Source organism: Protopterus annectens, chromosome 3.part0 (assembly GCF_019279795.1).
Source record: "Protopterus annectens isolate FY-2018-M chromosome 3.part0, PAN1.0, whole genome shotgun sequence".
In the NCBI taxonomy this organism is placed as follows: Eukaryota; Metazoa; Chordata; order Ceratodontiformes; family Protopteridae; genus Protopterus; species Protopterus annectens.
In genome coordinates, this window is record NC_056731.1 from 1189566965 (window position 1) to 1189588326 (window position 21362).

At 40.7% G+C, this 21362-nt stretch overlaps 1 protein-coding gene across 1 annotated transcript in view; it reads right to left on the bottom strand.

The window, feature by feature from the left end:
- MED10 (mediator complex subunit 10) overlaps positions 1-21362 on the bottom strand; it is a 101846-nt gene that overhangs the window by 62967 nt on the left and 17517 nt on the right. The window contains exon 3 of the mRNA XM_044065399.1: positions 11525-11627. Coding sequence (XP_043921334.1) covers positions 11525-11627 — 103 coding nt within the window. The remainder of the gene's footprint in view (positions 1-11524; positions 11628-21362) is intronic.

Sequence of the window (21362 nt, forward strand, 5' to 3'; positions counted from 1 at the left end):
TACCTATCGGACATCTACATTTATGGTAGGTACAAAACTGTACTATGTCCTTCAAGGATGCATCTGCAGTCCTCACATATGGGTAGAATACCATAGCCAATCTGGGGGTGGTAGGATCTATGTAAAGGATGGTGTAGCTAAAATGCCCTGCAGGACTGCCGTAGCAAAGCCTGCTCTGGATCTGGAATATAAAGGTAATTTGTAATGCTTGGAAAATGTATGCACGGAGCTCCATGTAGCAGCTTCTAAAATGTCCTTTGTAGCCACCCCTCTTAAGAAGGCTGTGGAGGTGGCTGTGGCTCTGGTGGAATGAGGTCTAATGTTAGCTGGCACAGTTTTGCCATGAAAGGAGTAACAAAAACGAATGCAATTTCCTATCCATTTTGAAATTATCTGTTTGGAAATTGCTTTTCCTTGTGCACCAGCAGCATATGCTACAAACAGCTGGTCAGTTTTTCTGTAACTTTTAGTTCTGTCCAAGTAGTAGCTCAACTGTCTGTGAATGTCCAGGGTATGCAGAAGTTTCTCCCCCTTGTTTTGTGGATTTGGAAAGAAGGTAGGCAGGTGAATAGCTTGGTTCAATGAGACCCTGGATACCACCTTTGGCATAAATGAAGGATTGGTTCTCAATGAGACTCTGTCCTGATGAAAAATAAGAAATGGTTGTACTGCCATGATGGCTGAAGCATGAATTTTAATGGAAGAGTAAGACAGGCCATTGTGGAGCATTTCTGCCAAGTATTCCAGGATATGTGCCATGTTCATCACTGTCGCATCTAGGCCCTTTGAGGTGCTCCAAGTGCGAAATCTTTTCCATTTTGTTGAGTAAGCCTTTCTTGTGGAAGGCCGGAGAGCTTCCATGATGATATCCTTCACTCTCTTGGATAGCTTATCCTGGGAAGGAGTCAAGGTATTCTCCAGGCTGTTAGTTGCAAGGTTTTCAAGTTGGAATGCAGAGTTTTGTAATTGTGCTGTGTCAGGAGAAGTGGCCATTGAGGAAGAGGCCACGGTTTCGTGCGTGACATGCTCTTTAGCAGTGGGTACCAGTGCTGTCTTGGCCAGTCCGGAGCTATCAGAATCACTTTTGGCTGCTCTGTCCTGATCTTCAGTAAGACCTTGGTCATTAATGGAAGAGGTGGAAATGCATACACTGTTAGAGTTCTCCAGCTGAAAGAGAGGGCGTCCACGGTTTAGTGCGTGACATGCTCTTTAGCAGTGGGTACCAGTGCTGTCTTGGCCAGTCCGGAGCTATCAGAATCACTTTTGGCTGCTCTGTCCTGATCTTCAGTAAGACCTTGGTCATTAATGGAAGAGGTGGAAATGCATACACTGTTAGAGTTCTCCAGCTGAAAGAGAGGGCGTCCACTTTCCATGCTTGTGGGTGGTATGTCATTGAGCAGAATTTCTTCAGCTGATGATTGTGGTGGGAGGCAAAAAGATCTATGTCCGGCCTCCCCCATGATTGTGTTATCTGAAAGAAGATGTCTGGGTGCAGCATCCATTCGTGTGCATCCAGGATATTCCTGCTTAGGCTGTCCGCCAGTATATTGTCTTTTCCTGGCACAAACTGTGATTGCAGCTCTATATTGAGTTTCAGGGAAAATTCCCATAGATTCATTGCCAGTCTGCAAAGAGGGTAGGAATGGGTACCTCCTTGCTTGTTTATGTACCACATAACTGTGGTGTTGTCTGTCCTTATTAGCAGGTGGCCTTGATGCAGAAAGAGTTTGAAGGCCTCGATTGCATGTATCACTGCCAGCATTTCCTTTTGGTTTATGTGCATGCGTAGCTCCTTTTGTGACCATAGTCCTTGAATACATCTGCCCTCCATGTGTGCTCCCCAACCGTGGTCTGAAGCGTCCGTTGTAATGGTTTGGCTGGCTATTGGTTTGATGAAGGGCAGACCCCTGTTTGACTGGCTTGCTTGCTTGAGCCCACCACAGATATTCCTTTTGGAGGCATGGAATGAGTGGGATCAAAGTTTCTAAGCTGTGACTGTGCTGAGTCCATAAACTCCTTAGGTACCATTGTAATTTCCTCATATGCAGCCTTGCTTGTGAAATCAGAAGAATGCAAGATGCCATGTAACCCAGGGCCTGCAGGATTTTCCTTGCAGTCAGCTGAGTTTGTCTTGTCAGATTCCTGAAGTAATCGGGTAGTTGTCTTTGTCTTTCTTCTGTGAGAAAAGCGATTTGGGTGGTTGTGTCTAGATCCGCACCCAGAAAAGTTATTCTTTGGGATGGAACAAGTCTTGATTTGTGAATGTTGACTGTATATCCCAGGGCCTGCAGTAGGTGGATGGCATAATTCAAGTCCTTTACCAAAGTTTGTTGGCTGTCCGCTTGTATAAGGCAGTCATCCAGATATGGGTATATTTGAATCCCCTGAAGTCTGCAGTGTGCAATTACTGATGCCAGGCATTTCGTGAATACTCTGGGCACAGTAGATAAGCCAAAGGGCAATGCTGAGAATTGATAATGCTCTGAACCTGCAAGAAATCTGAGGTGTCTTCTGCAACTTTGTCTGATAGGGACATGCAGGTATGCCTCCTTGAGGTCTAGAGTTACCAGCCAAGACCCCTTGCCCAGCATGGGAAGGAGTTGCTGTAGAGTCAGCATTTTGAATTTTGGCACAATGAGATAAGTATTCAGTGCGGACAAGTCGAGAATAGGCCTCCATTGTTTTTCTTTTCTTGGAACAAGGAATAGTTTGGAATAAAATCCTTGGCCTTGTTCTGAAAGAGGAACCTTTTCTATAGCTTTCATTTGCATTAAGTTGGAGATTTGTTTCAAAGCCTCTGCCCTTTGATTTGGTGGCAGGTCTGGCATGCCTTTTCTTTTTGGCAATGTGTGAAAATGGAACCTGTATCCTTTGTCTATTATTTGCAGTGCCCATTTGTCTCTTGTAATACTGTGCCAATTTTCTGAGAATAAAGAAAGCTTTCCGCCCAAAGGTGCTTCTAATTGAGCCCTGGTTGGCGGAGTCAAAGCAAAGTCATTGAGTCTGTCCTTGTGCAGCAGTTGTAGGTCCTGCACTACCTCTCTGGTTGGGAGGCTACCATTGACGTCCTCTGTAGGAGCCTCTAACTTGCCCTCTACCTCTGGCACGCCTGTTCTTGCCTCTCTGAAATCTTTCAGTGTCCGGAAAGGACCAATTCTTGGTAGGCCAATTTCTGCTGAATCTTGGTGGTTGGACTTGTAGAAAATCTTTGACTGTTTGTACAGATTTTGCCTTTTCCTCAAATTTCTTTAAGACCTCCTGAGCAGTGGAGCCAAATAACTTTTGCTTTTCCAGTGCAGCATCCAGAAGCTTAGCTTTAACATGGTCTGGCAGAGATTGTTCCTTCAGCCAAGCATGCCTATGTATGACTGCACCTGTCATAGCTGACCTACATGAAGCTTCCAATGCATCATAACCACACTGCAAGAAATGGTTGCTAACCTGCTGGGAATTGTGTACCAGATCCTGAAGTGATTTGCGATCTAGGGGTTCAGGTGAAGACAGTTTCTTATGCAATTCATTTAACAAATACTCTTGGTACTGTATCATATGAAATTGACAATTTAATGCCCTCATAGAAAGAGCAGCAGAAGTATACACTTTTTTACCCCATCTCTCTAAAGCCCTGGACTCCCTTTCAGAGGGGAGTGGATTTTTAGTAGTGGCAGCTGCAACCCCTTTAGGGCCCTGGGAAATAGTTTCTGGATCAGCAGAGTGGGCCTTGTAAAGAAAATGATGCGAGTCCGGGACCCTGTAGTACCTATCGGGTTTGACAGGGGGCGGAGGAAGATTGTCAGGGGTTATGCTAGACTCAGAGTACACATCATCAATGACATTCAAAACAGGAGAAGGTCTATGCTGAGGTAAATGCAGAAAAGTTCTTAATCTCTTCCTGGACTCAGAGACTTCCTGGCCCTGCCAATTGAAATGCTCTCTCATAGTGTGAAGGGTCTCCCCGAAGGATAGTTCTTCAGGAGGGGAGGCCGAGGGAATAGATTCCTCTGCATCAGAATCCTCGTAGGCCGAAAAAGCCTCCTCCTGGTAGTCCAAGAGAACAGAGCCATCAGAGGCCTCCTCTGAGGAGTGGGGATCAGAGGGCTCAACCCTGGGCCTTTTGTCTAGAGGAGGTTGAGAGCCCCTGTCCGGATGGGGTTGAGAGCCCCTAATTAAGGAAATAAGGTCCTCTGCTAAAGTTAGAATCTGTGAACCTGTAGTGGGTCCCTGAGGAATAACCCTGGGAGGCATAGCTTTTGTGTGTTTAGCAGCTTTAGCCCTGGTAAATGCCTTTATGGACATGGATGCAGGAGGCCTGGCTGCACCACGTGCTGGTGTAGTTTTGTCTAGAGGAATTGTATCGGAAGTTTCCAAGACACCAGTTTCTGAAGGAAATTCAATAACCGACTCAGCAGGGGCCTCCGGGGCCGAGGTTGTCGGTTGAGCGGTTTCGGTGGTCGGAAGTACAGGACACGGTTTCAGCCGAGACAAGAGACACTCGCGGTAGGCCTAGCCGTGGTTTCAGCCGAAACCGCGGCCCGCGTGTGTCGGTCCTTGTCCTTCCGTTTCTTGGTTAAATGAGGAGTCGGAGTCTCCGACGGCATGTTGTAGGAGAAACTAGCCACAAAAAACTCCTCTGCAAACTCCGCCCGACGCCTGAGAGTGCGTCGATTGAAGGAAGCACAGGATGAACAGACTGAGACGTCGTGATCTGGGCCTAGGCAGGGGAGGCAGTAAGAGTGGAAATCCTTATGAGGTATTTGTTTCCCACAAGTTAAGCAATTATTAACTTTATCTGACGTCGGCTGAGGCAAGAAAGAGTCCCCAGCGGGGTACTTAGCTTTTGAAGTCTTCGGTAGCTGAATTACAGGAGCTGGCCAACCGGCACTTGCGAACTGCTTCTGCTTCGGGCACCACGCGGCAAAAAAGACTGGGGAAGATGGCGTCGGCTGACGCTTTTATACCCCAGAAGCTCTGACGTCGGGGAAGGGGCGACATCAGCCGACGCCGGACCCAGACTTTGGAATCCGGCCGACCGAAGGGCTGCCTGAGGCAGGGCAACCCATATGTGAGGACTGCAGATGCATCCTTAAAGGACATCTGGTAAAGCATTCTTTGGGCAATGAAAAAGCATTTGAGAGATGGAAATATTTGTTCACAATACTGACGTGATGGATGCACACCAAAATGTTTGTGGACCTTATTATCAAAATATAACAGTCACCAAAAGCAACAGTTAAAAAGGAGTTAGATTATCAGAGTGGTTTGAATTGCAAAAAGGGATAAGACTAGTGTGTCCCCAGCTCCACTACTATTTTCTATGTATTTAGAACCTCTTAAGATACAGCTGATGGAATCTACAGTTAAAGGATTATATATATATATATTTTGGATGGAGGAGCTGTAATTCCAAACTAGTAATTATACTGGTTAATTCTAAGAAGGGAGTAATTGTAAAAGTACTGGAATCTTGAGAGAAAGACCAGAGAATAAGGTTGGCAAAACAGGAATGGGCCCATATCCACCTGTTTGCTAAATATACAACAAAACAAAATCTCAAGGCTCAGGTTACTCACTTGGAAGTGTCTGTAAAAATATTTTTACACTAACTCTAGATTAGCCAGGCTGTTCACTACGGTAGTGGACACATGTTGGGGATCTGAGAGTGGTCAAAAGGAGACCTGGGCTCAAGTATTCTAGGATCGGGTCAAATTGGAAATATTTAGAGAACAGTTGCAACAGGTGATAAGTGAGGTGATTCATAGAGAATGGATTAAAACACAAATGTTCCTTGTGTGATGGGTAGCAGAAATCCCTAGACAGTTTCAGGAACAGGCATCAGATATATCACTTTAGCGAAGAAAACAATAAATGGAAACAAAAAATACCCCCCAAAGTAGCACAACTTAGCAGGATGGTAACAAAACTGGGAGATATGCAGGACATGACATAGGTTCATAGAGGTGTACTAGGCTAATGGTCCTGGAGCCTATACAAGCCTAACTCATAGAATTGCCCTGGCATCGTGCCACCAGACGTTAGTCCCCAGTGCCTGTATCAAGTAGAGCCACTGGAGTGATCCCCGGGGTGAACTTTCTATTTCCCATTCACTCATCAAGGTTTCTCTTGAAGAGGGCCAGTGAGCTGCTCTGCTTGACATGTATGGGAAGTCTATTCCAGAGCAAGGGCAGTCTCTGGGTTCTAAGCCTGTCACTCCAGCATGTTCTGTTGATTGTGGTAATGAGGCTGAGGTCTCTGCACCATATGGTGCAGAGGGATTGGGATTTCTTTAGAAGCAGCATTTCCAAGAGAGCTGGGTCAAACATGGCTTTGTAAGTCAAGCAGAGATCGCCTCTTAGTAGACTATGAGATAGAGAATAGCTGGAGTTTTTTGAGTCTGTCTGTGTAGGACATGTGTTTAAGCCTAGGATCCTCTTTGTGAGGTACTTTTGTGGCCTATCCAGTTGTTGCGGGTGTCTAGTGAGGTACATGCCAAATGGGGCATTATACTCAATGATTGGTCTAATGAGGGAAGAGTAGAAAGAGATGATGACCTCTTTCTTCCTGAATGCAAAACCCTTGGTAATGAGATGTGCCACATAAAAGGACTTTCTGATCACAGTGGCAGTGTGGTGGTTGAAAGAGAGGTTGCTGTCAACTTGTGTCGCCAGATGTACGCCTTCAGTGTTCAGTGGGCTCCCATCGATGTGGTAATTAGTGGGAACCGAGTTTTTCCCACAGGGGATGACAACGCATTTTTTGGCATTAAGCTTAAGGCCATGGTTTTGACACCAGTTATTGGTCTCCGTAGGATATCTGCATCACTTGGGGAGTAAATAATTGCTCCCAGCTTGCAGTTATCTGCAAACTTGGTCAGCCAGAGTCCCTCTGTGTTGGCATGGACTTCTAAGAAGTAGATGCCAAACAGGAGAGGACCCAGGACTGATCCCTGTGGGACTCCACTCATGACTGGTCTGTAGTCTAACTTGCTACTTTCACACTGTGGGTTATGTGAGCCAATCTGCAACCCACCTGGGTTACAGGGGTTGATGCCAATATTGGTGATCAGGTCTCAGTTACACAAATGTCGATATTCTTCATTTTGAGGAGTGCCTCCAGCCAGTGCATCTTGAGATTTAGACTTCTAGTGCTGAGTAGCACGACCCTCAGATTGCATTTATTTGTAGCTGTTACAGTGGTAATTTGGTCTTTGGAACACCGCCTAAAAAAGGCACTATGGGGTGGCAAAAGCCTTAGCCAGTACCCGGAAACCCAGGGGTGACAGATGCAGGCCATCTCTGGCAAAGCATTGAGGTCTGTCAATCCTGTCATTCTAAAGGGATCCAGTGTCTGTCTGCTTCGAATGACACCAGAAATGTGGCCAGTTGTTGAAGTCAATCATTTTCTGCTTGTACTGCGGTATCATTCTGGGCGATGGTAGGATGCTGCTCAGGGCTAGGCTCATACCTGCCTGGGCCAAATCAGACAGCTCCACCATGTCTCTTTTCATGTAGTCCAGGGAGGTGCATCTCAGGTCATTCACACCCACATGGACAATGACAGAGTCATACCAGTATTTGTTGTGGAGTGACCCAAGTGCGTGTGTTATGTGGCGGATTCTGGCACCTGATAAGACAGCTGACCGTTACCTTCTCCTTATTCGGCCTGGTGAGTGTGACATCTTTGTGCCTCACTATTGAGTCACCTATGATTAATGTATTGGGAAGTTGTTTTGCCTTAGGGGCTTAGGTTGAGGGGCACACTGTGTAGGTGAGCTATGTGTCTTGTGATTTGTGCTGTGTTGTGGTGGTCATGTGTGTTTCTGCCTTGGAGGTCTCTGCTGTTTGGGTAGATTTTTATTGAGAGCCTCCACAAAGGTGGGTGTGTGATTTGTGTTTTTATGTGAGATCTGTGATGGTGGGTGTTCTGCAGGGCTGTGTGTTCCATGTGGTATGGTGCAAGTGTTGACCTTCTCTTCTTGACCAGCTTTTCCGGTCTTGGCTGGAGAGCGCATGGCTTCCAATTTGGAGATACAAGTGCATCTCTCACAAGTCTGAGTGTTGGGAGGTAAGAGGCGAGGGCTGTCTGTGTACACGAGGCAGTTGCTACACTGCCTCAGGAATGCCCAAGCTCACTAGGTTAATAGGAAAAAGCACAGGGAACTGTCCTTTAGACATGCTAGGAGGGATGGTCATTACTACTAAGTACTGGAGCCATTTCCTTATAGGACGTCTAGTGCTGACAGCACTTATGTGTGCTAAATAATTGCTACAAAAAGCCTGAAGAAGTGCTAGGTAAATAAGCTAATTAAAGTGCAAGAGAGAAGAGATCTAGCAAAATCTAAAGGAAAAATTGTAGAGCAGACTTTCTGGCACCGGTAATAGTTACCACAGCTTAGCGGTGCTGTGTGGCTCGCAAACACGGGGTTTTAAACCAGAAAGTTGAAAGGAATTGAAAACTGCCCAAACGGCCAATAAACTATAATTAATGGGGCAGAAACTACTCCTCTTGCGGTAGATTGGTATGCACTCCCACTGATAAGCTAGAAGGCTTCCCTCCAACATAGAAAGGTCTGGGGGACTCAGAAAATTTCAAAACAGTCCTGGATACAGCAAATCTGTATCCGGACTAGACTAGTTACAAGAAAGGCATGAAACAAGCTTAGAACCTTTCTTTTTTTTTTGCAGAAAAGTAGTTAAACAGTAATAAAAAAACACTTTAATGCAGTGCAGGCTAGCACACTTGAGTGTGTAGCAATATTAAGGCAAATACAGTTTCAATAAATGCAGTTAAATTAAAAATGACTTAAAACAGGTGCAGAAAGCAGTGAATTCAGAAAAAAAAATCAAAACAAAGGGACTTAAAAGTCTCTCTTTCTCCTTCTGGTTGTTCTTGTAGTCTGCAGGATGCCAAAACAGGATCAACAGAGCTTAAATGGGTGAAAGATAAGAGCTGATTATATTAAAAAATGGTGAAAGTTGATAGATATTAAAGAAAAGAGGAACAGGGGAGAAGAAGAAGGAGGATAGTTTTGCAGGGATTTTTGTCCAGATGCTCCAGGGGGTATGAGGGGGAGTAGTCTAGATGCTACATGAAGGAGGTAAAAGACACTAGGTTATGGATTTTTAGGCTACATCATAAATGGTTTGTTGTAGAAGGTAGGCAAATTGTTAAACTATACTGAAGTTGCTATCGCTGGAGTTTAGCTTGCAGGACTTTGAGCATTACTATGCTAGCATGTGAAACAGGCACAACTGTTAATCTGAGTATGCTTCAGCACTGCTGTTTTTGAGATAAGAATCTATATTGTTATCATGGTTTTCTAGGGTCCTGCTCTATAACAGGAAACACATCTCGTGCATCAGCAATGCTTTTTTCTTATACGTTTTTTCTGTCAATTCCTGCCACCTCTTAAAAGCTTATGCTAGGTCACTCCTATCTTTGTCTTTTTAGCATGCACACACTTACATGAAGTTTACCTTTACATCACCAATCTTCTTGAAACCCGTTTCCCATTCTACTGTTTTCTTCCAGTTCTTTGAAATGAATTTTTATATATGCCTCTTTCTATCTTCTTACTATTCTCTGAAAGTATGTACTCAGCTGAAGTATTTTTCTATTCCCATTACCTTTTGCTCTCCTCCTTTCCTGAGCACCTTCTAAAACGTTAGACAGACACAGATGTCTGGGATAAACAATAAACAGGACACGCTGGAGGGATAGATTCCTGTCCCAGAGACTTTCTATACTCTGGAACACGCTACCCATCTATGTCAAGCAAAGTTCTTCATTAGCACTCAAGAAAAATCTTGATGAGTGGATGGGAAATAGGAAATACACCCCAGGGATCACTTCTCTGTCTCTGCTGGACAGTGGCACAGGAAAATAACTTTCTTGGGTGGCGTAAACTATGGTACCTTGCTGGCTAGGCTTACGTAGGCCCTTGGGCCGATAGTCAGGGTTATTTCTGTAGAACACTACTGCTGGCTGGACACTTTAGATCCAGTTTGTAGCAACTTCTCTCCTAATTTAGGTTTCTGCTGTCTTTACTAATGCTGTGCATTTTAGAAACTGTTCATTCCTTTAACTGTTCCGAGCATCTACAATTATCCAAGGTTCATCTTCTAAGAGGATGTTTAATAAGGAGTTAATGTACAATGCAGGTGATTGTATGGCAACACACACATGAGTTACAGTTCAATATAAGTTAACAATGGGAAAGAGAAGAATACACTGTGAAGCAAGTTTAAAATGAACAACGCCATCAAGGACTACAAAACTAAAACTCAAGACAATGTCAGCTGCACCACATCTACAGTATAGAAGTCTTCTAGAAAGAAAGAGGCAATCTTATTCACACAAAATGAAGGTTATTGTAACAAACCATCCATATCCAAGGACCAATTACAGGAAAAACCCTGCACTAGAATATTTAGCATTCTCAGCTTTTCAAAGTAGAAGATGATCAGATGACGTACCCATGCTAATGAAACTGCTTCTATGACCAAAGCTTTGTCCTTAGATGCCATTTTCTCCTGCATCATTCCTTGCTTGAAGTCCTAATCCTCCTTTTTAAAAATTATTTTGCATTGCAGCAAAATGTAAAACATCTGTGATGTCAGAAGCAACAGAGGACTAGGCTGTCATAACTACGAGAAGCACCAAACAACGTAAAGCAAAAGATTTAAAAATTTATGACACAGAAATACAAAGTTGAAGAGATATTATGGCAATGTTTGCAACTTTAACAGGCTCGTGACAGTTGACAAACACATTTACAGATTGCAGATTGACACAGTAAGGAAAGTTCAATGAAGTTCAGCACCATAATCACAAACAAGCCCTTACTTTAATTACAGAGAAAATATGCAACTGTTGTACTGCTCAGTAAAAGGATTCCCTGTAGTTACTTATGATGTTGTCAACTTATCTATCCATAACCAAAGCAACCCTTTATATCCACAATCCCTTGATCCACTGCTGAGAAATCAGGGACAATGTGCTGGCAATACTGTGAGTCATACAAAGGGGCCTAATTCCAAAAGACTTGCTCTCAGGGTTGATGCATCACACCACAGTAAGTTACTTATACAGACAGCAGGTCTTTTGGAATCTGGCCCACAGTGTAAGGCCTTACAACAAAGTATGTCACTTGCTGAGATAAAGTCGTTCAGAATCAGAACAGGCTTACACTGGAGTAAGTCATTTACACAGACAGCAAATCTTCTGGAATCTAGCCCTTGCCATTTATCAAGTCTACTTATCTGGATTCCAAAAGTGAATAACCAGCAAAATTACAATGTAAATCATGTGTTATACAGCATATGCTCCTATAAGAATAGGCAAGATAAGAGTTCAACTATAATCCAGTGTAAGAAAGTTTTGCAAGTAGGATGAAAGGGAGTTATGTTACGGCGCACTGAATTTCATGTACTATGGTTTGTTTCATCTTTTACGTCATCAACTCTGCAATCCATACTGACAAAAAAAAAATCTTTCTTGTGATAATCCAACAGACAAGCTGACTAACCTTTAAAGTGTCAATTTTGCCTTTGACCTGTTCATTCTTGGCCAGAGCTCTTTCCAGGCACTCTTTGGTATACAGCTGTGGATTACGTCCTTGATCGATGTATCTAAAATTAAAGAAATTAAAAACAAAAACTGTAATATGTATACCTCCAGTGCATGCCCAAAGTAATCACTGCCTAACTGTGCATAAATAATATTACAAAACTACTACTAAAAAAGGCAGTTTCTAAAAAACAATCTGAAGCAATAAAACAGGCCAAGTAGTATCTAGAAATTCTCCATTTTCAACCTACTTCTCACCTATTCCTTATAAAATACTGCTTTTTATTAACGTGAATATTTCAAAGCATACAAAATTGCATGCTAAAATAATATTATTCTACTCAAGGAAAAGTTGCTCATGCCCTAGGATGTCATAATAATGGTTAGTAAACATCGCTGTGCACGTTTGTACTTTTTTTGGCCAAGTACTTTTTTTGACCAGGATCTTTCCAGCTGGATCTTCTTCAGTGGGAATATTATATAGGTTCATAGGTATTCCAACAAATCACCGGATCCACCACGATGTATAAAAAGTAATTTTATTTGGAACAGAACAAGCGCTTTCACGCACCTAGCAAGTGCGCTTCATCAGGTTACATTTAACTAAGACAACTGCTCACATTTTATAGTATAAAGCACATCCCAATTAGCAGATAATTTGGCGGGTAAAATCAATTAAATCCACTTTGAGTTAAAATTAAAGTTATATACATCATTTTTAGAAAACCATGTTAAAATAACGTACTGCAAACCATCTTCAAATTTAATATCACGTTCCCCATGTAAATATGAATTTGATACATCACAAAACAGTTAATCAATTAGACGCTATTCATAGTAAAACATAGTCAGTCCAACAGACCTCATTCTTATATATCTCATGTGTCAATTTTACAGAAAAAAATTTTAAAAAACAATAGTACATCTCTTGTAAGTAACCAATGCCCCATGGAATTTTATATCAAGCGTGTATAAAGTATCAACTATTATTATATCCAAGGTCAACAAAACTAAGGAAATCCAACATAAGATTCCAGACTAAAACAAAAGAAAAGAGAAGATATGGAAAGAAAAACTATAAAAAGGAAAGAGAGGGGAAGGAAAAAGGGGGGGGGAGGGGAGGAAACAAGGGGCAAAGGAAAAGGAGAAAAAGGGGGAAAAAGGTGGAGGAAGGAAGGAGGGGAGGAGGGGAGAGGGAAAGATAGTGGGAGGAAAAAAGAGGGAAGGAGGAAAGAAGAAAGGAAAGATGATATATATAATCAGCTTGAAAATAATGCATGTTATTGTTTTTAAAATCCTAATTAATCACAATATGAATTCGATCAATGGACCAAAAATCCATTAATCTACTATTGATCCTTGTGTAAATCAGACAAGATCAACTATATCAATAAACAAAAACCTCACATCATGAGTCCAAATTCACATCAAGTATGTATATGTGAATACAAGGGGAAAAAGTAAAACCTTATTCTCAAAATTATTAAAACTAATGGCACACCATTAAATTATCTATGTAAGTGCAGGTCTGATACTAAGTGCTGTATTTAAGCCTGGTTCTAAATGTGCTCTGAGTGTCAAAATCCACCTCAGCTCATATAGCTCCAGAGTTCCTGTTGTATTGCCTTCCCTCCTATTCGGATGTAAAATTTGTAAGACCCTGAAGGTAAAAGTATGGGATGGATGTGACTGACAGTGTCTGGCTAAAACATTGTTTGTATTAATTTTTCGTATGTCATAAATATGGTTGTAGACTCGGTCTTTGAGTCTACGTGTCGTCATGCCTACGTAATAGGCATCACATCCTAGACATGTGGCCAGATAGATTACATTATTAGTATCACATGTCGCATAGAAGTTCGGAGAAAACTTAATACCAAGCTCCATATTCTCATATTTCTGTTCTATTGTAACATATTTACAAATACAGCATTTCTTGCAGGGAAAAGTTCCTTGTTTGAATTTTACTCTTAGATCAGACGGTGCGTGCAACACTTTCTCCTTGCATAAAATTCTTTTCAAGTTGAGACAGTTACTATACCTAAATCTGGGGTATTTACCTACTATATTCATCAGATCCTTATTCATACTAAGTAATTTCCAATTTTTGTTTAAAATGTCTTTTATGTATTTGACATCATTGGTAAATTTAAGGTCGTATTGTACCATGCCCATACAGGGTCTATTATGATGTCTACAAGAAAATTCTCTAGGACAAATTTCAGGAGAAGATGCAACACTATATCTAAAGTTCTCAATTAGATGAATAGGATATCCCCTATTTGTGAAACATCTTGCTTGGAGGTCTAAAAAATAATTTTTCTCCATATCATTGTTACATAGCCTGGTTATCCTAGACATCTGGTTTTTCACCACATTAGGGAAAACATGCCTCGGGTGCATGCTTTCATAGTGGAGTATGCCATTCTTCCAACATGGCTTTCTATACAAAGAAGTGGTAAATCCATTCATGTTATTTTTAGTTATAACCACATCAAGATAGTTGACACTGGTGGAAGAAAGCTCATAAGTAAAGCTAAGAAAGGAGGTGGTTGTCCCCAAATATTTAATGAAATCGTGCAGAGACTCAGCACTGCCATTCCAAAAAAGTAGGATATCATCTATGAATCTCCTATAAAAAATTGCATTAGTAACAAAAACCTCATCATCAAAAACATAAGATTTCTCCCATTGGTGGACTGCTATGTTCGCATAGGCATTAGCACAGGGGGTGCCCATGGCTACCCCCCATATTTGTCTATAGAGCTTATCTTGAAACATGAAAATGTTATTGTTTAATATCAGGTCTAATAAAGTACAGATGACCAACTGATCATCATTCCTGATATTACTACATTCATTTAGACAGCCCCTAACCGCCTCTATACCAAACTCATTGGGTATACTTGTAAATAAACTCTTTATATCTAGAGTGACCATTATGGTATCAGAGTTCACATTACTTAACAGGGAGGCATCTTTAAGTTCTTCTAACAGTTTAAATGAGTTTTTCAATATGGTAGGTATCATTTCCATCAACGGACCTATCTTGGTTTGTATATATTGTGAGGCATTCTCGGTTACCCAGAGTTTTCCAGATACTATGGGTCGCATAGAAAGGGGGGACACCCCTTTGTGTACTTTGGGCAACCCTTTAATTATAGGAATCAACGGAGCCTCAATATCAAGAAAATCATAGAGCCGCTTGTCAATGCATCTAGACATTAGGAGGTCATAGAAAGTATCATGCACATTCCTAATGGTCAGTGCGACTTCTCTTTTACTTATTAATGTACAAGCAACATCATCATTCAACATCTCATTCATTAAATTGTTATAACAGTTTGGAGTCCATCACAACAACCCCCCCCCCTTTGTCAGCTGGTCTAAATACCAGACTGTCATCATTACAAAGAGAGTCCAAGCTATGTTTCTGTGCTTCATTTAAATTCACATAAAGTTTCTTATGTCGCTTTTCTCTGAAATAAGCATAAAAGTCATGCTCACAGGCTCGTTGGAAACATTCAATAGAGCCTGGTAAAGTAGGCACAAAAGTACTCCTCCTTTTCATCACTATGTCATTATAGCCATGAGTTTCATCGTTAGAATCTTTGTATAGGAGTTTAAGGGCCACTTTTCTTGTAAATTTACGAAGCATAATAAGTGTGTCCGAGAGTTCACTCCCTCTCGATGGAATGAAGGAGAGTCCCCTGTTTAACACTGAACAATCAGTTTCTGTTAATGGTCGAGATGACATGTTGAAAAATAAAATATTTAAAACTTCTTCTTTCTGTGTTCCCAATTCTCGCCCGACATCTTTCTTTTGCCTCTTCCCCTGCTTGTTGAGCGCACTTGCGCTCGATGCTTGTACGGGAGCGGGGAGTTTAAAGCAGTCATGGTTTTTGAGGCATTAAACAGTGGAAGCATACCACCTTTGGGTCTAGCTCCTCCGGTTACTAAATTCAGCCCCTGTTGGTTACATGGTATGGAGGAATTTGACAAAGTAACGTCTACTTCAGATTGAGACAAAGTAACAGTACTGCTATTACTTGGGTTATCATTTAGCTCAGTTTGGTTGGTTATACTAGTTGCATCTTCTGAAACTACATTAGTCTGTTCATTATTTACACCTGAAGCTGCCGCTTCATTAAACCTCGGCCATAAAAAGATATGGCCAGATTGAAAGTCGCTACAGTCCCGTTTAAGCTTTTTCAATTTAATTTGCTCCAGTTTGTTGCTATAAAAGGTGAGTTGTTTCAGCATGTTATTCAATCTAATCATACAGAATTCACTTTTAAATTGTGTAGTCAAATACTTGTGCTCACCTTCAACCTTATCGATAAGCTCATTCTCTATAGGCTGGAAGTACTCAAGGAGGAGTCTTAAGTAGTTGTTACCAAGGTCCAGGTTGAGCTGCTGCCATCTCCGTAGCAGCTCCGGATGTGTCTCTCCATAGCTCGGCATGCAGAGGACACGCATGCCTCGTGGAATAACTTTGAAGTGCAAGCACGCTTCCAAGTGCTTCCTCTGCCATATAAGCCTATGAAGCTTATAGAGGTCGTTCTCCAGGCTCCTTAGTGCCACATAAAACGCTTGTATATTTTCAGTATTAGTATTCATTATTGAAGGAGTACTACCTTTGTTATCATAGTTCAGCAAGGAGTTCTCTCGTTGATGAAACAACTCATTCCAATTGGCAACATCACCAGTTTTACCAGGGACATAATCAAGCTCTATATTCGGTGTTTCCATCGTGTGTTGGCTAGCCAGGAACAAAAGCAGAAAAACCAAAACCAATAGCAGCAAACCCAGCTCGACCATCCAAAGGTACCAGCGAAAAAATAAATAGAATATTCCAACAAATCACCGGATCCACCACGATGTATAAAAAGTAATTTCATTTGGAACAGAACAAGCGCTTTCACGCACCTAGCAAGTGCGCTTCATCAGGTTACATTTAACTAAGACAACTGCTCACATTTTATAGTATAAAGCACATCCCAATTAGCAGATAATTTGGCGGGTAAAATCAATTAAATCCACTTTGAGTTAAAATTAAAGTTATATACATCATTTTTAGAAAACCATGTTAAAATAACGTACTGCAAACCATCTTCAAATTTAATATCACGTTCCCAAAGCATACAAAATTGCATGCTAAAATAATATTATTCTACTCAAGGAAAAGTTGCTCATGCCCTAGGATGTCATAATAATGGTTAGTAAACATCGCTGTGCACGTTTGTACTTTTTTTGGCCAAGTACTTTTTTTGACCAGGATCTTTCCAGCTGGATCTTCTTCAGTGGGAATATTATATAGGTTCATAGGTAGGGACTAGGCTATCTGCCAGAGGGCATTTATAAGCCTAGCCAGAGTGTGTCTGCTTTCGCCACCCCATTGATTAATTAACTGATCCTCTGTCAAGCAGAGCCAATGAAGTGATCCCAGGGATGTATTTTCTGTTATCCATCCACTCATCAAGGTTTCTCTTGAACAGTGTTAGTGAGGGGCTCTGCCTAATGTAGTTTGGAATTTTGTTCCAAAGCATGGGGACTCTCTATGACAGGAACCTATCCCTCCAACATGTTCTATTTATTGCTGTGGCGAGGTTTAGCTCTCTAGATAGCGTGGCTTGCAGTGACTTGGATTTCTTTAGGTGGAACATGTCCATCAATTCTGAGTTAGACATGGCTTTGTAAGTCAGGCAGAGATCACCTCTAAGTAAGCGACATGCCACTGAGTACAGCCGGAGTTCTCAGTCAGGCTGCATAGGACATATGTTTGAGGCCAGTAATCCTCTTGGTGAGGTACTTTTCTTGTCTTTCCAGCTGTTGGAAGTGTCTTGTGAGGTACATCCCAAATGGAGTAGTGTACTCTATGATGGGTCTGATGAGTAATGAGTAGAGGGGCACTATAACCTCTATTTCTAGATGCGAACCCTTTAGTAATTAGATGGGCCGCATAGAAGGATTTCCTGACTACTTTGGAATATGATTGCAAAGGAGAGATTACTATCTACCTGGGTCCCCAGATCTCTTATTACTTTCTTCTGTATTAAGGGTGCTGCCACCTATGTGGTAATTCGTGAGTGTTTTGTTTTTCCCAAATGGAATGACTATGCATTTTTTGGCATTTAGCTTGAGGCCATGACTTTGACACCAGGTGTCCGTCTCGGTAAGGCCCTTTTGGAGAATGTCCGTGTCAGCCTGAGAGTCAATTATGGCTCCCAGTTTGAAGTCATCGGTGAACTTGGTTAGCCATAGTCCTCCTGTGTTGCCTGTACTTCTGAGAAGTATATGCCGAACAGTAGGGGTCCCAGGACCGAGCCTTGCAGGACTCCTATTGTGACTAGTTTAGAGTCAGACCTGGAGCCCGCTATTCTTACCGTGTGAGTTCTGTCTAAGCCAGTTGGCAACCCATCTCGTGATGTAGGGGTTTATGTTCAGGCTGGTGAGTTTTTCTGTAATACCAGAGTGGGGAATGGCGTCGGAAGCCTTGGCGAGGTCAAGGTAGGCTGTGTGAACCACCTTTCCCTCGTCTATGGCCTTGGTGATTGTCTCGAAGAAACATCCAAGGCCAAACTGTGCAGTGCTTAAATGGAGAGGTTATGTAACTTGATCCATAACCTATACAGATGTAGTGTCAAAGTTCATTCTTTTTCTGGTTGTTTACAACTAGTTTTACTAGCAAGTAAAATCAGGTATAGTCGAATGAGCTTTTTCCACAGAACTGGCATGTGTTCATTATGCCTACGTTCCTTATAATACTAAGTACACCACCAATGATATTGTTATAAAATCTGGGCCCTTTACTTTAAGCTTAATTTAAAAGGTCTTCTAAAACCAAGAAAGGAACTTTCCAAGCACTTTAAATCAATTTATTTAGCACTTTTGTCAGCATGAATCAGCTGACTTCATCAGAATAGCAATACATTGTTACTAGAAGGCATTTTGTATAAAACTTCAAATCACATGACAATCCAATTAAACAATAAACAAATCTTGAAATTACACCTAAAAACGTGCACCGCCAGTTATATAAACTGTTTTTATAAACCAAAATACCCTTCCTAATACTAAATAAAATTAAAAACAAGTAAACACATAGCAAAAATTATATGTATATGCGTATAAATATAAGAATTGTATAAAAATATAGCAGCAACCTCCTACAAGCCTAACATAACCACCAGAAATGTCAATAATAGAACTGCTAGTTAATAGTAAAAAAAAAAAAAAAAAAAAAAAAAAAAAAACACTCTGTTTTGTTCCCTCTCCTTAATCCATATCTAGTTCCAATAAGCTTTTAATTTCAAAAAACTACTGAGACTCAATGCATCATTTAGTCCCGGAAACTTGGTTACATTTAACTTAATTTGCCAAACCAATTCCCTGGACTCTAAATAATCTTCCCAGGGACCTCCACATATTTCTCGTGTAACTTTTCCAAGGACCAAAAATCTAAAAAGATGTCCAGGAAACTGTTGAACATGTTTGAACAAGGCATCTAATGTCTCTAACATGCTCATAAATCCTGTCTTTAAAACATCTTTTGATTTTTTCCAACATAAAATCCTTGACAGTTACTATACAGGGCTACATAAACTACTCCCCTACTGGTACAGCTATGCTTGCCCAAAGGTCTAACATAAATGTTGTTGATTTTAATGTTAATGTCAGTACAAATCATACAACATTGTGCACAAAATCCGCACTTAAATCCACACTTTTCCCTGTTCCAATAAATTCTTGATGGTAACACCTCTCCTAAAAATAATACGGGGTGTAGACCCTGCCTTGTCTACCACATCCATCTGGGGAAAAATATACCAATTTTTCTTAAGGATATCATATATTTGTTGGTGGTCTTGTGAAAACCTAGTTACAAAGGAAAGATGGAAGGCATTAGGTGAATCACCCTCTCTTTTACTTTGCTCATCCCCGTTGATGTTTTGAGGAAATATCCCCAAATTCCCTACCTAAACTGTAGAGGGGTTTGAATATTCCATCTTCTCTTTTCCTCTTCACTTCTAAATAAGTGGGGTCAATAAGACTTGAAGGGTAACCTCGTGCTAAAAGCATCTGTTTCACTGTATTACTCTGCGATACAAAATCATCATCCCTTGTCACCATGCGGGAAATCCGGACATACTGTTCTTTAACTAACCCACTTTTTACATGTTCCGGATGACTATTTTGATAGTGCAATAAACTGTTTAAATAAGTTGGTTTTCTATAAAGGTCACAAATAAAACACTGCTTAACCACATCTTTCTTGAGTTGAACATCTAAATAATTAATTTCTCCTTGTACAAGTGTGTAAATCTAAGAAACTATGTGGTATTGTTAATATAAAATAAAAATTCCTCAACACTTTTTGTGTCACCCTTCCAAATAAAAAACAAGTCATCAATATAATGAAAATAATAAAGCCACTGTTCCTTAAAGATAGAATCCAACAAAAATTTCTGCTCCCACATCAACATGATGATGTTGGCGAACACTGGAGCACAGCATGCTCCCATGGCTAACCCAGATTTTTGTAAAAAAAAAAAAAAAAAAAAAATTGTCCTTGAAAAAAAAAAAAAAAATTATGTTTAATAACCAACTCCATAAGATGTTAAGAAGTTAAATGCAACCAAGTTTCCGGGACTAAATGATGCATTGAGTCTCAGTAATTTTTGGAAATTAAAAGCTTATTGGAACTAGATATGGATTAAGGAGAGGGAACAAAACAGAGGGTGTTTTTTTTACTATTAACAAGCAGTTCTATTATTGACATTTCTGGTGGTTATATTAGGCTTGTAGGAGGTTGCTGCTATATTTTTATACAATTCTTATATTTATACACATAATTGTCACTGTGTTTACTGGTTTTTAATTTTATTTAGTACTAGGAAGGGTATTTTGGTTTATAAAAACAGTTTATATAACTGGCGGTGCACGTTTTTAGATGTAATTTCAAGATTTGTTTATTGTTTAATTGGATTGTCATGTGATTTGAAGTTTTATACAAAATGGCTTCTAGTTGGGAGGGTGGTCTAATGGTTAAGGTGTTTGCCTTACAAACACAGGGTGCAGGGTTTGAATCTCACAAGGGATAATTGGCTAGGCTTAAAATGGCTCGCAAGGGCAGTTAGCCTAATACTAACCTATGAACCTAGTGACAATGTATTGCTATTCTGATGAAGTCAGCTGATTGATGCTGACGAAAGCTCTAAATAAATTGATTTAAAGTGCTTGGAAAGTTCCTTTCTTGGTTTTAGAAGATACTGTCATTTGGTTTTTGGTTTTGTTAATTTAAAAGGTGTTATCCAATCAGGAATTTCATGCATTAGCAGCAGTACCCTCATTTCTTACTCTTCATAACTTACAAGCTCTGCTTGCAATTAAGACGAGTTTAACCCATACTCCAACATGAATAGTTAATAACTACCTAAAATGACAGACGAGTTTATGAATATTTACCGATGCAGTGACTGCTAGCTAACTGGCACAAGAACAACTATGAGCAATTACGATAAGTAAACTGGAATGATCATCTCTACAGCTGTTAAGACTGTACTCTGGCATCATGTTTACTTACGTCTGTAGTGCTTCTTTTGCTGGAAGAATGCAATTTATAGCACTACAATTGACATAAATATGAATTAAAGGAAGGAAATTAAATTATAACACTGGAGAAAATGTGGTGCTTACTATAGTGGATACCTATAAAGTTTGCTGAATAACCTGCCTTTCTAAGCACTGAAGCAGAAATGAAATTTTCAAACAGATGTGTTAACTGTATTACTACT